The following is a 21111-nucleotide window of genomic DNA, read 5'->3' on the forward strand; positions in this document are numbered from 1 at the left end:
TTATTGTGTTTGTGGCAGGAAATTAGTCAAAAATTTGTAATTAAACTAGTTTTTCTCAGTTGTTACAACCTGACTGATGTGTTTGATCAGTTATCAGATGAGATGCAAGCTTACCACACACGTGAATAATATCACATGGAAAATGATCCTCTTCATTTCATAAATTTCTCCATGTAAAGTCCTTCACCTTTCAGTGCCCCAATAATGAAAAATGACCAAAAGACTGGTTCATTGATGCACATGATGGCTTTTTTCAGGCAGATTTTGCATTTTCCTGATGCAGCTATGCCTACAAAAACATAGATGTCATTTACACATTCCATAAGTGGCAAGCGTTTTATGGTATACCGATATGTTAGAAAGACGTCACATAGATGCAACATTTCCAAGTATTGAAGTTTCTTCTCTTATTGGATTTCGATGATGTTTTTTTTGTTTTTTTTTTTACTGTAAAAATATCAAAAGTTAATCATTATTACACATTGTTATTTTCACTTTTAGAAATCACAGCTGACATGGCACAGAGTCTTCTTTACAATAGTAAGTCAAATCTTGGATTTTTAACCTAATGTCGATAAGACTACTTGGTGCCCCTAGATCATTGTTTCTCAGGCTCCAGTACTCACAGCCCCCAACAAATCATGTTTTCAGAATTTCCCTAGTATTGCACAGGTTCTCAGGTCTTGATGATAATTCCATCACCTGTGCTTTACCGAGGAAATCCTGAAAGCATGATCTGTTGGGAGCCATGAGGACTGAAGTCTGGGAAACGATGCCCTAGATAATTACTGGCTGAACCCCCATTTGGCCATCCACTTTCCTCCCAACTTCTTCATACACGTGCAATGCTTTAAGTGGCTTGGAGTAAAAGAATGTGTTTTAATCAGTGTGGAGTCTTGAGTTTCCACCAGCATCACGTAATTTGCCAAAACTCTAAACCTCCAACTCTTTGCCACAGAACTGTCTGATTGGGTCGATGCCGCAATTTTTTACAAATAGACTGCTTGTGCATGTGCAGAATTCTTTATGTTACTAGGGCAATTGCCTGCTGTGGGTCTACCTGCTTTCTGCTGTAGACTTGTACTACATATACAGTTACTGTGTGTGAGACCTTAAAATAAATCTGTTATCAGGAAATGGCCTATCACTTAAATCAGGTTTTTGTGTTAAATTTATTTTTTCCCCATGTTGTTAATGCTTTATTTCAGTACTACAATCTGTAAGATTTCCATTTTTGTTTATTACAATTTTCACACTTTTCACTGGGGCTTCCTTAGACTCAAACTTCCTGTTGTTTCTGGAAATCCACATGTACATTAGCCACAATGAACAGACTTTGACTAAATTTGTATTTAAAGGGGTTGTCCCATGAAAAAAGCTAATTTTAATTATTAGATCTTTTAATAGTAATAAGTTCCACAATTGGATGTGTTTAAATAAAATGTCCCTGGGCTGAGATAATCTTATAAATGTGCCCCTGCTGTGTACAGTGTAATGGACGTGTCTGACCGTGCAGGAACATGGTCTGATCATACCACAGCTCCTGGGCAGGGGGAGATGAAAAGAGTATACAGAGATTACAGTACGGGATCGCAAATTATTCTCTCTTTGAGGTAAAACATTTTAAAAAAAACAGGCTGGAAAATGCTGTATCTCCCCCCAAAAAATCAGCTGTGATCCCCTGCTGTCCTGTCTGTACAGTCATGGCCAAAAGTTTTGAGAATGACACAAATATTAATTTTTACAAAGTCTACTGCTTCATTTTTTCTAATGGCAATTTGCATATACTCCAGAATGTTATAAAGAGTGATCAGCTTAACAGCAAGTGCTTGCAAAGTCAATATTTGCCTAGAAAATGAACTTTATCCCCCAAAACACATTTCAACATCATTGCAGCCCTGCCTTAAAAGGACCAGCTAACATCGTTTCAGTGATTGCTCCATTAACACAGAGGTGGGTGTTGATGAGGACAGGGCTGGAGATCAATCTGTCATGATTAAGTAAGAATGACACCACTGGACACCTTAAAAGGAGGCTGGTGCTTGGCATCATTGTTTCTCTTCTGTTAACCATGGTTATCTCTAAAGAAACACGTGCAGTCATCATTGCACTGCACAAAAATGGCCTAACAGGGTATAGTATCACAGCTAGAAAGATTGCACCTCAGTCAACAATCTATCGCATCATCAAGAACTTCAAGGAGAGAGGTTCCCTTGTTGCCAAAAAGGCTCCAGGGTGCCAAAGAAAGACCAGCAAGCGCCAGGACCGTCTCTTAAAAGTGTTTCAGCTGCGGATCAGGCTACCAGCAGTGCAGAGCTTGCTCAGGAATGGCAGCAGGCAGGTGTGATTGCATCTGCATGCAATGTGAGGCGGAGACTCTTGTAGCAAGGCCTGGTCTCAAGGAGGGCAGCAAAGAAGCCACTTCTCTCCAGGAAAAACATCATGGATAGACTGATATTCTGCAAGAGGTACAGGGAGTGGACTGCTGAGGACTGGGGTAAAGTCATTTTCTCTGACGAATCGCCTTTTTGATTGTTTGGGACATCTGGAAAACGGCTTATTCGGCGAAGACCAGGTGAGCGCTACCACCAGTCTTGTTTCATGCCAACTGTCAAGCATCCTGAAACCATTCATGTGTGGGGTTGCTTCTCAGCCAAGGGAATGGGCTCTCTCTCAGTCTTGCCTAAAAACACAGCCATGAATAAAGAATGGTACCAGAATGTCCTCCAAGAGCAACTTCTCCCAACCGTCCAAGAGCAGTTTGGCGATTAACAATGCCTTTTTCAACATGATGGAGCACCTTGCCATAAAGCAAAGGTGATAACTAAATGGCTCAGGGAACAAAACATAGAGATTTTGGGACCATGGCCTGGAAACTCCCCAGATCTTAATCCCATTGAGAACTTGTGGTCAATCATCAAGAGACGGGTGGACAAACAAAAACCTTCAAATTCAAACAAAATAAAAGCATTGATTTTGCAAGAATGGACTGCTATCAGTCAGGATTTGATCCAGAAGTTGATTGAGAGCATGCCAGGGAGAATTGCTGAGGTCCTGAAGAAGAAGGGTCAACACTGCAAATATTGACTTGCTGCATTAACTCATTCTAACTGTCAATATAACCTTTTGCTACTCATAATATGATTGCAATTATATTTCTGTATGTGATAAAAACATCTGACAAACACACATAAAAATCAGAGGCCAGCAGATCATGTGAAAATATAATATTTGTGTCATTCTCAAAACTTTTGGCCATGACTGTATAATCTATTCTCCTCCCCCTTCCCAGGAGATGTGGTATGATCAGACCATGTTCCTGCACGGTCAGACACAACCATTACACAGTAGGGACACATTTGCAAGATTATATCAGCACAGGAAAACATTTTTTAAACATCCAATTGGGGAAATTATTATTATTCCAAGATCTATTGATTAAAATGAACTTTAAAATAACCTTTGTTTGTGGGAAAACCTTTTTAAGCATGCAATGAGTCTTTGCAAAGGTCATTGTAAGGCTATGTGCCCACGTAGCGATTCTCAAGCAGATTATTCCTGAGCAGAATCGCACACCCTGCTCCCGGGAAACCGCATGCGATTTTTGACGTGCTTTTGTAAGTGTTTGTCAAGCGTTTTAGCATGCGTTTTCCTAAGCGTTTTTGCCCATACAATTGATGGTATGCGAAATCGCGGGCGATTCCACAAAATTAATGAACATGCTGCGTTTTTTACCGCTAAGCGATTCCGCAGCGGTAAAAAACGCACCATTGGCACAACATGTGCGTTTTCTATTAGGAATGCATGGAATGCTTTTTTTAAGTGTTTCCGCGGCAGAATTGCACGTTTAAAAACACTACGTAGGCACACAGCCTAAAGGAGGGAAGCAGGGTCTGCGGACATCGCCTGTTGTTATTGGTGGAGTCTGTGTTATCAGTGGTGTATAGAGGTGACACCTGTCAGTGTAATTCTACCTCTGATGATATGGAGCCTGCTGAAGAAAACTCTTCCTGAAATAATAAGACGGTTGAGTGTGCACAATCCTCAGTGGATTAATAATTCTATTATTTTAATAAAGATACAAAGAAAATACTTAAAAAATTTATGTAACACAAAAGTTTAACAATAGGTAATTTTTTGATGATCCATGCCCTTTAACCCCTTACCTACAATGGACGTAATATTCCGTCCATGTGACCCTGGACCTAACTACCATGGACGGAATATTACGTCCCAGCGATCAGCGGCGCCTACGTGGTGAGCGCCGCTGATCGCGGCCGGGTGTCAGCTGATTATCACAGCTGACACCCGGCACAATGTGTCAGGGGCGGTCACGGACCGCCCCCGACACGTTAACCCCCTTGTACACCGCGATCAAACGCGATCGCGGTGTACCGGGGGTTAAAGGGAAGCATCGGCAGGGAGGGGGCTCCCTCCTTGCTTCCCTGAGCCCCCCACGGCAGCGCAATGTGCAGCGCTGCTGTGGAGGTCTCTTTCCCTACAGGCCCCCGGATCCAAGATGGCGACGGGGCCTTCGGGGGCCTGCAGGGAGCTGACTTCCTCACTGCCTGCAAAGTGCAGGCATGAGGAAGTCTGCAGCAGTGCCTGTGACAGATCGCTGATCTGTCACAGTGATCTGTGATGTGACAGATCAGCGATCTGTAACAGGACAGTGATGTCCCACCTGGGACAAGGTAATATAGTAAATTAAAAAAAAAAAAAAAAAAAGTGTTAAAAATTAAAAATCGCTAAATAAATTAGTAAAAAAAAAAAAAAATATTCCCCAATAAATCCATTTTTTCAAAATAAAAAAAACAAAAACAATAAAAGTACACATTTGGTATCGCCGCGTCCGTAGCGACCCGCCCTATAAAACTGTCCCATTAGTTAACCCCTTTAGCGAACCCCTTAAAAAATAAAAATAAAAAATGAAGCAAAAAATAATGATTTATTATCATACCACCGAACAAAAAGTGCAATAACGCGCGATCAAAAAGACGCATATAAATATCCATGGTACCGCTGAAAACGTCATCTTGTCCCGCAAAAAACTAGCTGCCATACAGCGTCATCCGCAAAAAAATTAAAAAAGTTATAGCCCGCAGAATAAAGCGATACAAAAATAATTATTTTTTATATAAAATTGTTTGCATTGCAAAAAACCGACAAAACATAAAAAACGACCTAAATGAGGTATCTCTGTAACCGTACTGACCCGAAGAATAAAACCGCTTTATCAATTTTACCGCACGCGGAACGGTGTAAACGCACCCCCCAAAAGAAATTCATGAAACGCTGGTTTTTGTTCATTCTGCGTCCCAAAAATCGGAATAAAAAGCGATCAAAACATGTCACGTGCCCGAAAATGGTGCCAATGAAAACGTCTACTCATCCCGCAAAAAATAAGACCTCACATGACTCAGTGGGTCAAAATACGGAAAAATTATAGCTCTCAATACGTGGTGATGCAAAAACTATTTTTACAATAAAAAGCGTCTTTTAGCGTCTGACAGCTGCCAAACATAAAAACCGCCATAAATAGTAAATCAAACCCCCCGTTATCACCCCCTTAGTTAGGGAAAAATAATAAAACTAAAAGAAAATGTATTTATTTCCATTTTCCCGCTAGGGTTAGGGTTAGGGTAGGGTTAGGGCTAGGGTTAGGGCTAGGATTAGGGCTAGGATTAGGGTTGGAGTTATAATTGGGGGGTTTCCACTGTTTGGGCACATCAGGTGCTCTCCAAAGGCAACATGGCGTCTGATCTCAATTCCAGCCAATTCTGCGTTGAAAAAGTCAAATGGTGCTCCTTCCCTTCCAAGCTCTGCCATGCGCCCAAACAGTGTTTTACCCCCACATGTAGGGTATCAGCCTACTCAGGACAAATTACAAAACAACTTTTGGGGTCCAATTTCTCCTGTTACCCTTAGGAAAATAAAAAATTGGGGGCAAAAATATAATTTTGCGGAAAAAAATGTTTTTTTTATTTTCACGCCCAGGCGTTATAAACTTCTGTGAAGCACTTGGGGGTTCAAAGTGCTCTCCACACATCTAGATAAGTTCCGTGGGGGGTCTAGTTTCCAAAATGGGGTCACTTGTGGGGAGTTTCAATAGTTTAGGTACATCAGGGGCTCTCCAAACGCACATGACACCCGCAGACCAATCCATCAAAGTCTGCATTCCAAAACGTCACTACTTCCCTTCCGAGCCCTGACGTGTGCCCATACAGTAGTTTTCTCCCACATATGAGGTATCAGCGTACTCAGGACAAATTGGACAACAACTTTTGGGGTCCAATTTCTCCTGTTACCCTTGGGGAAATAAAAAAAATGGGGACTAAAAGATGTTTGTGGAAAAAATACGATTTTTTTATTTTCACGCCCGGACGTTATAAACTTCAGTGAAGCACTGGGGGGTTCAAAGTGCTCACCACACATCTAGATAAGTTCCTTGGGGGGGTCTAGTTTCCAAAATGGTGTCATTTGTGGGGGGTTTCTACTGTTTTGGTACATCAGGGGCTTTCCTAACGCGACATGGTGTCCGATCTCAATTCCAGCCAAAAACGTCAAATGGCGCTGCTTCCCTTCCGAGCTCTGCCATGTGCCCAAATAGTGGTTTACACCCACATATGTGGTATCAGCGCACTCAGGATAAATTGCACAATATCTTTTAGGGTCCTGTTACTTTTGGAAAAATAAGAATTGAGGGTGAAAAGATCATTTTTGTGGAAAAAATATGATTTTTTAATTGTACCGCTGTACGTTATAAACGTCTGTGAAGCCCTTGGGGGTTCAAAGTTCTCACCACACATCTAGATAAGTTCCTTGGGGGGTCTAGATTCCAAAATGGTGTCATTTGTGGGGGGTTTCCACTATTTTGGTACATCAGGGGTTTTCCAATCGCGACATGGTGTCCGATCTCAATTCTAGCCAAAAACGTCAAATGGCGCTGCTTCCCTTCCGAGCTCTGCTATGCGCCCAAATAGTCATTTACACCCACATATGGGGTATCAGCGTACTCAGGACAAATTGCACAATAACTTTTAGGGTCCTGTTACCCTTGGAAAAATAAAAATTGTGGGTGAAAAGATCATTTTTGTGGAAAAAATATGATTTTTTTAATTGTACCGCTGTACGTTATAAACTTCTGTGAAGCCCTTGTGGGTTCAAAGTTCTCACCACATATCTAGATAAGTTCCTTGGGGGGTCTAGTTTCCAAAATGGGGTCACTTGGGGGGGTTTCCACTGTTTAGGTACATCAGGGGCTCTCCAAACACGACATGGCGTCCGATCTGAATTCCAGCCTATTTTGCATTGAAAAAGTCAAACGGCGCTCCTTCCCTACTGAGGTCTGCCATGCACCGAAACAGTGGTTCCCCCCACATATCAGGTATCAGCGTACTCAGGACAAATTGCACAATAACTTTTGCAGTCCAATTTCTCCTGTTACCCTTGGTAAAATAAAGAAAATTGAACCTGAAGTATTTTTTTTGTGAAAAAAAGTTAAATGTTCACTTTTTTTTAATATTACAAAAAATTCCTGTGACGCACCTAAAGGGTTAATAAACTTCTTGAATGTGGTTTTAAGCATCTTAAGGGGTGCAGTTTTTAGAATGGTGTCACTTTTGGGTATTTTCTATCATATAGACCCCTCAAAGTGGCTTCAAATGTGATGTGGTCCCTAAAAATAAAATGGTGTTGCAAAAATGAGAAATCGCTGGTCAATTTTTAACCCTTATAACTTCCTAACAAAAAAAATTTTGGTTCCAAAATTGTGCTGATGTAAAGTAAACATGTGGGAAATGTTATGTATTAAGTTTTTTGTGTGCCGTATCTCTGTGATTTAAGGGCATAAAAATTCAAAGTTGGAAAATTGCGAAATTTTCAAAATTTTCGCCAAATTTCCATTTTTTTCATAAATAAATACAAGTTATTTGAATGCAATTTTACCATTAACATGAAGTACAATATGTCACGAGAAAACAATGTCAGAATCACCGGGATCCATGGAAGCGTTCCAGAGTTATGACCTCATAAAGGTACAGTGGTCAGAATTGTAAAAATTGGCCCGGGAGTTAACGTGCAAACCACCCTTGGTAGTGAAGGGGTTAAGGATATGTTCACATGTCCCAGTAACCATTCATTAGAACGGATCCAGCAGTGATCCGTTGGCAATAAAGTTGTGCAAACACAACTTTTTTGTCCTTAAAAAAAATGACTTTAGCTGGATCCATTTTTTAACATGAAAGTCTATGGATAACGGATCTGTTAATTAGACATTCATTTTCTTCCATTTGAAACTAATCCAGTAAAAAAAAAATAAATGGATACTTACAAAATGAAAGAAAAATGGATGGCTGTCTGACTAATGGATCCTGTTACCATAGACTTCAAAGTTAAAAAAAACAGACCCAGCTGAAATCAGTTTTTTATAAACGGACAAAAACGTTGTGTCCGCATAATGTTTTTTTGCCAATGGATCATTGCTGGATCTGTTGTAACGGATGATTACTGGACATGTGAACATATCCTAAGTTGGCCATACATGTGCAATATTGTTAAGCCCAACACATGGGAGAATATCTCCAGAACCTTATCTCCCACAGAACAAAAGGTTTAGAAGTCTGAATTCCAACTGTCTGACCCTATTTTCCTCTCATATCACCTGTTGGTGTAGAATCGGAAGGCCCATCAGATGTTCATCCGATCCCGCAGAAAGTGGTCATGTGTATAGAGGTCATCATAGCTTAAGGCCCCATTACACACAATGATATTGTGAACGATATCGTTGCAACGTCACCAGTTTGGTGACGTTGCAGCAATGTCGAAACGACATTGTTGCGTGTGACACATAGCAACGATCAGCGATCAGTTGGCTGATCGTTGCCCAATGGTCTGGGCCAGAAATCTATCATTGGTCTCCCGCTGGGCAGCACACATTGCTGCATGTGACAGCGAGAGACCAATGATCAGCGAACTCCCAGCACCATATAGCAGACGCTGGGAGCTGGTATCCAGGGTAAACAGCGCGGCGCTTAGTTACCTGCTGTTTACCCTGGATACCAGCGTGCTCGCTGGTCCTGATCGCTGGTGAGTCTGCCTAACTATGTCCCAGCGATCCCATCCACGTCGGATCATTGGTGGGATCGCTGGAACATTGAAGCGTGTAGCGGGGCCTTTAGACTTAGGCAAAGTTCAAATGACTGCATATTAGCTTCATCTGCAAATTAGGGAGTGGATGGGTGCAGAAGCTGCCTACTATTTAAATCACCAGTCTAGTCCATAAATCGGGTAAATAGGACCAGACTAAAGCATGCTACAATTTTTTTTTTAACGCAAATGAGCATTAATTAGCACATAGGTTAACATTGGTCCGTGTGTGGTCTGTTGAACGAAAGGACAACACAAGGACAAAAAACACACTTGTGTGAACTTAGTCTTAGTCAACCACTTAATGATAGTAAAGAGCTTGCTCCTTGGCTTAGAACAAGCTCACTTTTCTGGTGATTTAGGGAAACATTATCATTTCAATGAGGTTTCCTGTTATTTAATGCCTGCTTAATTGTTTAAAGCGTAAAAGCTGTTCTAATTTTTTATTTTACATAAATCCTTAGTGAAAATAAGAAACTTTGTAATGTATCTTCTTAGATAACTCTACTTCTTTCTCTTCCTGAACTTATTCTCAAAATTCTCAATTCGTAGGTAAAATCTGAATTCAGTGGAAACAGAATTTAGCATTGATATCGATGATGGCAGTTGGTGCTCATAAAGTTCTATGGGGAACTGTAACTGTTGTTTCAGGAGAACTTGCAGCAAAATGTCTGTGTCATGATCACGTGTGTCAGGACGCAGATGTTTCCTCAAGGCGAACCCATGTGACACACGTGACCCTGGATACACCGCCTCCAGTGGGGCGCATTTAAATAATAAAACGTGCAGGTGGATACGCCGCCTCCACCCGGCGAATTTGGGTATTACACGTTATACAAACAATCTGGAAACCCCGCCTCCAGAAAGGCGAATTTAAATAATAAAGGGGGAACCTGGGAAACTTTAACAATGGTGGGCCCTGCGATAGGGAATGGGGGACGTGGAGACTTCCTAAGCTCCCCTGAGCCAGTGTCCCTGCACTCCTTACATTCCCTATACAGGCTCCGCACCTGTCGCCGCACGCGTACCTTAACACCCTTGCTCACCCTGACCCTAAACCCTCACTAGGGAATGGGTCGGTGCGGAGACTAATCCCACCACTGCACTAACAACACACATGAGGGAAAGAGACAATACAGGGGGAAACCACTTAGTTTTATGCTCTGTGCTTATGCTCCTAGCAACAGAGCCCACCACCTGCGTGCGTCTTCTCCTCCACCCGGATCCATCACCATAACAGGATCCTTCACCTTAGTGCAGCCTTGGAGCAGAGTCCACCACCAGTTGCAGCTGCTTAGTAACAGAGTCCCAAGGACGAGTTCAGCTTCTGACACGAAGTCGAGCATGCTTGAGTCCAGCTCAGCGGCCAAGTCCCACATGGTGAGTGCCACTCTCCATAGTCGCCACTCCACCAGCCCATGCAGACACTTCCCGCTGACACCATCACTGCGACCCCACCACGCCATGCAAGCCCTTCGTCCAGACACCATAGCTGAAACACGTCCCCCCTGGCTAAGCTGCGCAGGACTCCTCACCAGCTCCATCCTTCCTCCAGGCTCTCCAACTCAGAGTGAACACAAACTCACAATATCACAGGCAGAGATTACACACCCCTAGCACACCTTTATAGGGTGTCACACCTGATCCATAATTAAGTGCACAAAAACCTAAAGTGCAATACCACTAACCACCACTGGGGACAGTCAAGACACCTAGGAACTTTCCAAAGTAAAAAAAGTTCACCCAGTGCAATTTAAAACTGTCAGATCATGACAGTCTGTCTGCCTATAGCTCCTACCCCATTTACAGCATTTTATGAGCACCAACTTTCATCTTCTATCTCATTAATGGGAAAATCTGTCTTTACCGAACACAGATTTTATACATGACTTGACAATAAACCATAAGTGCAGGAGGAGAAAGAACTAGATTTCTCTGATGAGATATAAGATTTTTTATTTTCTTGAGTACTATTGTGAAATAAAAATTAAAACAATGGTTACTTTTTTAACAAAACCAATTTGAATCAACAGCTATTACTGTTCTGCCTTTTATAATTCTGCTTCTTCAGTATAACCACAATAAGCAAATGTTTTCGTGGTTTATTAATATGTATTATTACTAATAATAATCATATATAAGATGCGCTGTCATCTTTGGAGACACTGTACAATTTGATATAAAAATGTATAGAAAGAAAAATACACATAAAGGTACAATTGGTAAAACAAATCCAAGACATGATAGGTGACGAAATAGTTAATAAGACTGAGATTAAGAAGGTAAATGACAATGAGGAAATGATACTAGGACACGTTATTTCCCTAGTATTGTGCTATATACAGTACATAGCGTGTGGAATGGAATACGTAATCTAGTGGTTTTGGTTCCGCAAATAACTATGAATCATAAATAATAAGAATTTCTTTATCTATGATCAATGTAATTCTATCATTTTTATATGTACTTAGCAATTGGACAAGTTCAGAACAGAGCACAATTAAAAGGGGTTGTCCTTCATTTTCTTATTTTAAAAAGTGGCCATAGTAGTCTGAAAATAGAAAAAAAAACTATATACTCAACTACCGGACCCCTGCAGTTCCCAGATGCTGCCATTAGTTCCCTCCAAAAGTTTCTGTTGGCAGCGGATTATTCAGTATACTCTCCAAGCGTGTGACAACAGAGCTTCTTTATTCAGGAACAGTCAGGAACAATATATGATAAGCTTAACAGATCAGGAATATATCATTTGTGTGTCTATCTGTGCATCATCTACAGCAGGCTGCTTCTCTCATACACAGACACAGGAAAAACAGTCATATGCTATCCCTGTGTGAGCCTCTGGGGGTTTTTTTTTTGTTCTAACTTTATAAACAGCATACAAATCTAGCAACTAAACACTCAGACAGGAATGGAGTTGTTGCACAAAACATATTCCAACACCCCCACTCAACAACTACTTATCCTGTTAGTCCCATTGCAGTTCTGAAGTCCACAAACTTGGCTCTTGATAATGGTTTTGTCATACCATATCATCTTGTCAGACTCGCAATAAACAAACTCGAGTACACCACGTTCCACTAAGTCACGTAAGTGGTGATGTTTTACATCAATGTGCTTAGTAGAGATGAGCAACTTTGCCTTTTTTCGGGGTCGAGTCGGGTTTCATAAAACCCGACTTTCTCAAAAGTCGGGTCGAACGAAATCGACCGATTATCGTGAAAAGTCGAAGGCCGCCAAACACGAAACCCAGTGCAAGTCAATGGGGAACCAAGGTCGGCAGTGAGTGGAGGACAGGAAACACACCTACAGTGCCCATTTTAATGCCAAAAACATCAATTCTTATTACTTAAGCTTGTCAGCCTTAATTTACATTATAATAATAGTTAGGCATTGAAAACTGGGGGTTATTTGGCTAAAGTTGTGGAGGAGAGTAGGGCTGACTCCTGATTTTCGTGGGCCCTAGGCCAAAGTGTCACTGGGCTCTTTTAACACATGCCACAATTCATGATCCTCTGATACGGCAGAGAAATAGCGGTATAATACAATGAAAAATACTTCACTTCTTACATCTCATGACTGATATCCATTTTAAATTCTCCAATAGCTCCAAAAACGGACAGTATATTACTCCATACAGTATTATGGCCACCGCATAGTGCGCTATACAGAGTAATGAGGCCCATATATTTCACCATACAGAATCATTGGTCCCATATAATGTTTGAAACAGTATATGATGAGCTCCACATAATGCTACAGTATATGTTGGTCCCCATGGATGAAGATCCACTGTGTTATGGGCCCAAATAATGCTCCATAGATAATGGGCCCCATTTCTAATGCTCCAGTGCATAATGGGCCCTGTAAATGCTGCTCCAGTGTCTGATGTCCACCTTTGGAATGCTCCAGTGTATGGTGGGCCTCATATATCATTCTCCAGAGTATAGTGCTCCCCAAAAATAGCTGTCCCAACATTGAAAACAATAAGTCTCCTCGCTAGGGAATCCCTGTACTAGTCTGGACTCCTTGTCATCCCCATCTTCCATCTCACTGCACTTGAACTGTTTAGGCAGAGGGCGTACAGACGTGATGTGATCGCGCTCTCTGACCAGAATGTCACTGTCAGGAAACGCGGAAGACGTCACGGCGGTGGAGCAGAGAGAGGTAAGTATTTCAACTTTGAAAGTACTGTGATCCTGAGCAAGCGGGGGGGGGGGCCCACTTGTTGGCGACGGCACTGGCACAGGGCCCCTCATAGTACGGCCGTGTGTCTGATGGCGGGTGGGCCCTCCCACCGGCAGAGACACTTTTGCGTACTATGAGGGGCCCTGTGCCAGGGCCGTCACCCATGAGTATGCACCCCCCCACCTGCTCAAGGAACCTGCACTTTCACCTTCCTCTTTGTCACCGTGTAAGGTGGTATAGAATATGGGAAGGGGAACCTGAGTTTCATCAGGGTCAGATTCTGGCTGTGTAGAGTGCGAGGGGAATGTAGTGGTCTGGGTCAATGTACCAGCAGAATCATCTAACAGTGGCTGGGCATCAGTGCACTTGTGGTGCCCCCAGGAGTACGGTCGCCACAGTGGCATTACCTTCCTCCTAGGGAGTGTGATGTCATGCTTGGGAGCAACGAAGGATCTCTCTAGCAGTTAAACCAACACACACAACACAGTTCCCACTCCAGGCCAGCAGGGAGACCTGTGAACCTGACTGCTGAGGAGCTGGTCTCTGTGGTCGGGAGGAGGTAAGTTAGGGCAGTCTGTGATGGGAAGTGTGTGGACGTGAGAAGGGGAGCTGGATGATGAGCAGAGTTAAGGCTCACTCCTAGCTGGAGCGCATGGTCGGAATTCCGGTCTCCGAGTTTGTAGGGACACTGACGGTCCTGCAGCAGAAACCGGAGGAAGTAGCAGCTGTAAATGCTCTGTTCCCAGCTAAGGCTCGGAGGCCCCAGCAGCGACGTGTGTGAGCCAGAAGGAAAAGGCTATGGCTGCCTGCCATACGAGAAAGTTCCAAAAGGGAGTCAACAGGGGGAACTTCAGTGAACTCAGTACTGTGAGTACCTCAGATAAGCGCTAGAACGGAGGCCACACTATCTATCTGCAGAGAGAATTCCAAATTTGCTTCCAGGCTGACCAACTCCTTCTCCATCTGTACTCTGGGTCCTGGACGGTACTTACCAAGTACAGGTAAAGGAACTGCATGACTGTGTCTGTCATCTTTCTCCTGCGCCTGGCGCACGGCTCTGCTACATCCTGCACTGCACACCATCTACCAACTCTTTCATCTGCCCTGCGACTACGACCCTACCTGTGCAGCGCTTCTACATCTTAGCTGCACCACAACACCTGTCCCAGAGAAGCGACACTGCAGCGCGGGTCAATCTGATCAGAAACCACAGGTGGCGTCACGTATCATTCACCTATAAACGTTATTCACCCCTTTGCATGGACGCCTATCATGAACTCATTTTCTGCTCCACCAGTTGAGAGTTCCCCTTCCGTTCTCCCTCTGGTGGTGACAGGAGGTAGTGCGGTTGGTTTAAGTGGTAGTGATCTGCCACCTGATGAGGAAGATAACGATTGGATCTCTGGAGTATCAGACTGGATATAAGACAGCCGACGCCCTATCCGGGTGCTGGTGATTTAGTCTGCTTCTCAGGTCCTGGACTTCAGCTCTCTTCCAGTCTTCTCAAGTGAAGTTTGTTTTTTTGCTAATGTTCACACTTGCGCTTGTTGGTCAATTCTGTATTTTGTGTAATCAGCCTGCCCCTGCTGGGGATACGCTGAAATTCCACTCCTATTAATCAGTATTTGCCAATCTGCTTTTTGTCCCTTATTAGATTGGCCTCTTTTTTGCTCTGTCTCAGAATATTTCAGAGTGCTGATATAGGTTTTGAAGTCTAGTGACTTCAGGGTTAATTTTGCTATCAGAAGTGTTGGACAATATTTTTGTAGGTTGTTTTTGGCAGATTGCAGACAGTGTCTTTCCTTTTCTGTCCTTTTTAGTTAGCCGGGCCCCATCCTTTGCTCAGCCTATTTTCCTGCCTTTGTATTTTCATCTTGTTTCACCGTCAATACATGTGGGGGGCTGTCTTTCCTTTGGGGTCTGCTCTGGGGCAGTTACTTTTCCTGCTTTAGGCTTATGTAGTTCTCCGGTTGTGACGAGACGTCAAGGACCAACGTAGGAACGCTCCACGACTGCTGCTAGTTGTGCGGGTAAGATCAGGGATCTGCAATCTGCATAGTTACCAACTGCTCTGGTTTTCTGAGACTTAGCTTGTTGTCTTTTTTTCCTCCTCGGTTTCCCATTCATATCAGACGCCCAGGGCCACGGAACGGCTCATCACCACCAACGTGACACATCCCTCTGAGACACCGACCCGGTACCGATTAACCCCACTGCCCTGGCTGGTCACCCATACTCCATGTCAGATTCATCTTGGACTGGGGAATTCACAATTTGACTTGATAACCCAGGCATGGTATGGACTAATGTGAAGTGTGGCCTGCTGCATCATTCACTTTTGGTTGGGGTGAAGGACATCAGGAAAGGGGTTCTTCCTGACCAGGAGCCAGCACTTGACGACTCAGTGCTTGCATTTTTTGAAACTTCAGAAGAGGAGGGCATATTTGCTGAAGTCTGTTTTGGCAATGTAAGCCAAAAACCAGTTCCTGATGCTCCGGCTTTAAAAGCGGTTAACCTACTCCCAGAAAAGGTAGCCTTCCAGGCATTCTGGAGCCAGACCATGACCAAGGCTCAACACCTCCTGCCTTAGCTGCTATTGTGCTTTTGTCACTACCAGCAGATGCACCACCACCATCAGCACCAACTGGCCCCCCCACGCCCACGTCCGCGGCTTCTTCCACCAAACTTCAAAATGTTGCAGAAAATGAACCCAAAATAACATCAGATATATGGTACTGCATCAGAAGCGTACAGCTCTGTACAGTCAAAGGATGATTGTCAATCTCCCTATATATACCATAAGTCACACAGAGACGCTCACAGGGTCAGTATGGATTAGACAAGAATATAAAAAGTAGGAAAAGTGTACAGTATCATCAGATAGCAGGAATATATAGTATAGTTTAAACATTCTAAATCTCCGTAGATATTTCAGGAGGCAGACACAGACGCTCTCAGGCTCAGTATGGATTACAACACACTATAAAAAACCGTAAAACGGTAATGGATCTGAAGAGTACAGCTGTACACAGTGTAGGGGTCATTGTTGTCAGTCTCAGTATTTATTTCCACAGTCAGAAAATAACTCTCACTTGGTCAGTTTGGATTAGACCAGAATATAAAAAGCAGTAAATGGGTAATGTATCACATCTAAATTGCAGGAGTAACCCACAGACTGTCACATGCTCAGGATGGATCACACCACAATATAACAAGAATATCCGCAAGAAATAATCACACATGTGGGACAATGTTCCAGGTGTCAATGATACACTTAGTGTGGTGGGTGGAGGAGGACTTCCTGGCAGAAAGGGTACAGTATCACCAGATATATATAGCATAGTTTAAGATTAACACACTGGCGCCAGTCCACTTGGACAGAGAAGGAAGGTCCACTATTCCCAGATGCAGCTGGTGAATAACAGGCTCTGTGCTGGTGCCTGTTTAAAAGAGCTAAAGCTGATAAGAAAATAAATACACCGCGCTATACTGGGAACTAAAAAAATAATATAACTGAGTACTTACTTGCTGATGTGTGAAAAAAATCACGTGGTGGTGGATGTATAGCAGTATTCTGAGACTATTCACCTTGTCATAGATGTATATTGCCTTGCATTTGGTTGCCAAAATTGCAGGGCCAGTGCTCAGTGAGGCAGGCTTGGGTGCTCAGCGTGGGGGCTGGGGCTGCTGCTGCTAATCCGTATGGACGTGGAGACGGCCGCTGCCTCGCGCGCTCCGGCCGAGAGCAACGCTGAGGGACTCAGTTATATTATTTTTTCAGTTCCCAGTATAGCGCGGTGTATTTATTTTCTTATCAGCTTTAGCTCTTTTAAACAGGCACCAGCACACAGCCTGTTATTCACCAGCTGCATCTGGGAATAGTGGACCTTCCTTCTCTGTCCAAGTGGACTGGCGCCAGTGTGTTAATCTTAAACTAATCTATTACTTTTTATCTGTGCCTACACACTTTTGGCTGCTCCACTATGGCTTTTGAGGCTCTTAGACAGGACAGAGAACACCGAAGGTCCTTTTTGAGCACACAGTTTAATGAGCCCAGCAATTCCCTGGATGAATTCAATCAAACCAGGGCACTATTGAAATCTTTGGAGAAAGAACTAGTAAATGAGATGCGTGATATGTGGGAGATCGCATCTTTAGAAAAATATGCCCAAGCAGGAACCGTACCCAAGGGCCTGACCATCTATAAAACCTTAGCAGGGGACTTCGGCAACCCTGAAAATCAAACGGAATGGGATACCCTTTTTTCCAATTTCTCCAATCAGGTACTACACTTCATCATTGATAAACGGAAAGCTAATCTAAGACAGACCAGTCGTTCAATCAATACATTATTTGACCAACTTAGTGCTTATAATCATGTAGAAGGGCTGGAAAGCCTAACCTCAAACATTCTCTATAGGCTAAAAGAAAAAGAAATAATAAATAAAAAAATGCGCAAATTTGCAAGAGATAACATCCCCATCTCTGATACGCGGAATACTGATATTTCAGAAATACAGGGGAGGCTGAATAGCTCCATTAATAATAATTTTATTACGTTGGATGAGTATGATGGATCCCCAACTGAGATTTCGGATACATCGCTAGTTTTTTCTACTTATTCCAATTCTACCCAGTATACACCAGTTTCAACTCGCACAGGTAATCACGTGAGATCTCAACCCAGTAATTCACCGAGGGAAGTGAATCCCCTTGAGGTTTCCCAATACACTGAAAACCCACTGCCAACACCAGCAGTTCCAATAGAACAATTAACTATTCCTACCACCAACAGATATTCCCATCTCTCAACGTTGGTTGAGGAACCGATTGCTACCAGAGACTGGGAACAGTCGACTCCGTCGACCAGTGCTCAGCCCCATAAACAAATTCCTAGCAGAAGAAATTCTGCTCTCCCTAATCTAATCAGACAGCCCAATTTGTATGCGAAACAGGTCCAAAAGACTAACCATGTACGGCCTAGGTTTCATAATCAATCAAATACCAATAAAATAACGAAACCTAGAACACAATTGCCTATCAATAAGGATTTTTTTTGCATTCCAAACAAAAAACAAAAAGAGGTAAAAGAGGTGGGACATTCTCCCAAAAGAAAATAAATAAAGGTACTGACAACCAGCAACATGCACAAAAAATTTTTAATTTAAGTTCTCATCAACTTACTCCAAATGAGGCATCACTACTTCAAAAGGGCCTCAAATTTGCCCCATCAGCTAATCCTAAACCGTTTAATCTATTCATTAGTATCAAAAAATACCTACGGAATCTGGCTCTTAAAAAGTATTTCCTTAAGAAGGGTGATAATCCTTCAACAACTACTTATACTATGGGTTCAGAATTCATTCATACCGGCCTTTCTTTACCCTCCTCATTCAATCCTTTGAATGAATATTCCAAGTCATTCAAAACTTTCGAAACTCTGGTATCAACAGATATAAGGAAACTAGCTAACAAAAATAACCGCAAAATGCGATATATGACACACAACTTAACAGCTGGTGAAAAAGAGTCTATTATTAGTCTGCAGGCAAACAAAAACTTGATCATTCGTCCTGCAGACAAATGTGGGGGAATCGTAATTATGGATCACAGTATGTATCACAATGAATCCATGAGGTTACTAGGTGATCCTGTCACTTATAAACAAATCCCCGCAGATCCAACAGAATCATTTCTTAATAAACTCAATTCTCTAGCTCTTAAAGGTAAATCTTTAGGCATTCTAACAAAAAAAGTGTATCAGTTTATTAATAACAAAACGCCATCAATAGCAGTATTTTATCACATTCCCAAAGTTCATAAAAATGCAGTAAATCCACCAGGCAGGCCTATTGTATCAGACATAAATTGCCTTACAGCTAACTTATCTAAATATGTGGATAACCATCTACAAAAATGTATGTCCTTGATGCCAGCTTATTTAAAAGATACCACTCACACTTTGCATGTCCTGGAACCATTGGAGTGGAATGACAATTTTATTTTAGCAACTCTGGACATTAAATCATTATATACAGTCATTGACCCTTCTAAAGGTCAGGCGGCAGCACAATTTTTTCTTGGTGCTTTAAAAACTTACAAACCTCTACAGATCCAATTCATCCTTGACAGTATTGACTTTATTATGAAATAACTATTTCACGTACGAAAACCAGTTCTATATTCAGACCCACGGCACCGCGATGGGCACGAGATTCGCGCCTAGTTTTGCAAACATCTATGTAGGCATGTGGGAACATGAACATATTTACAGCAATGGCACCTTACATAAGAATATAAAATTATGGCGCCGTTTCAGTGATGATATTTTGTTCATTTGGGACGGCCCATTATCAGACCTTAATTTTTCATTTCTAGATTAAACATCAATGATTTTGGACTGGAGTTTACACCCACGGTTAGTAGATCCAACATAGATTTTTTGGACTTAAGCATTTGTATTGAACAAGGCAAATTAATTACAAAAAAGCTACCATAAAGAGGTAGACTCCAACAGTTATATTCATACTAGTAGTTGCCATCTACCCACATGGCTAATTAATATTCCAAAAAGCCAGTATATGCAAATTAGATGTAATTGTACAAACACTTTTGACTATCAAAAGGAAACACAATATTTAACCAATCAATTTGTAGCCAAAGGGTATGATATAGAGCTTCTCAATAGGACCAGGCAGGAGGTACAATCCATGCCAAGATCTCCTCTGATCCACAAACCTCCCACAGTTAATAACCCACCTACTATCCAAGAACAAATTCAAAATTTACCCATTATTACTCAGTTTCATGCAGGCCATAAGGTATTTAACAAAATCATATGTAAACATTGGTCACATTTACAGGGAGACAAGTATGTAGGCGACTTGCTTCCCAAAAGACCTCGGTTCGTGTACACTAAAGCGCAAAATTTAGGCCTATTATTGGCACCCACGACTAAAATGCGCAGTTCTATTAATCATGTCAACCAATTAGCCCAGTCAAGTTCAAACCTACCAGGCTTTCAATCATGTGGGAAGTGTGTTTGTTGCATCAGAACAGCAACGTCTAAACAATTACATAATCATTTCACGGATTCATCTAACAATAATACTTATTATATCAAAGATAGCATTTCGTGTCAAACATCAGGCGTTATTTATATTTTAAAATGTCCCTGTGGTAAGATTTATGTAGGGAGAACTAAGAGACCCCTTCAGGTTAGGATTAAGGAGCATCTAGATAATATTAGAAAAGGCTATAAGGGACATCCATTATCCCGTCACTTTTTGGATACTCATAATCGATTGTGCAAAGGAGTTTCCTTTTTGGGCATTCAAACAGTTCGGTCAAACCCAAGAAGGGGCGACTACCTTAAAGCAATGTCCCGGGTAGAATCCAGGTGGATCTACACTCTGGACAGTCTGGCCCCAAAGGGCCTCAATCATGAAATTGAGCTGTATGCATTCTAGCCCCCTCCTTTTTTTCCCTCCCCCCTATATATTATTATAGATCATAATTTTAGACATGTTTTTATACAATCCCCCAAGATGACATAAAATTTTTTTTTATCTTTTAGTACACTCAAATGGTGGTTTATTCATGTATAATTTTTTCAGTTCTTAATGATCCATATTTTTATATTTTATAATATATATGGAAGGGAAAGAGGAAAAAGGACAGAAAGGGAAAGGAAAGAAAAGAAAAGAAAAAAAAAAAAAAAAAATCCCTGATACAACAAGAACAGGAATTAAAACCTTTTTTTTTTTTTTTTTGTAT

The 21111-nt window shown here is 42.0% G+C and overlaps 1 protein-coding gene across 5 annotated transcripts in view; it reads left to right on the top strand.

Moving 5' to 3' along the window:
- LOC141046751 (transmembrane protease serine 11C-like) overlaps nt 1-21111 on the top strand; it is a 149739-nt gene that overhangs the window by 78983 nt on the left and 49645 nt on the right. For all 5 annotated transcript variants that reach the window (XM_073541404.1, XM_073541401.1, XM_073541398.1 and 2 more), the window contains exon 6: nt 502-540. In XM_073541404.1, the coding sequence (XP_073397505.1) occupies nt 502-540 (39 nt within the window). The remainder of the gene's footprint in view (nt 1-501; nt 541-21111) is intronic.

This window comes from Dendrobates tinctorius, unplaced genomic scaffold (genome assembly GCF_039654945.1).
Source record: "Dendrobates tinctorius isolate UK_male_01 unplaced genomic scaffold, ASM3965494v1 ptg000011l, whole genome shotgun sequence".
NCBI classification, from domain to species: domain Eukaryota; kingdom Metazoa; phylum Chordata; class Amphibia; order Anura; family Dendrobatidae; genus Dendrobates; species Dendrobates tinctorius.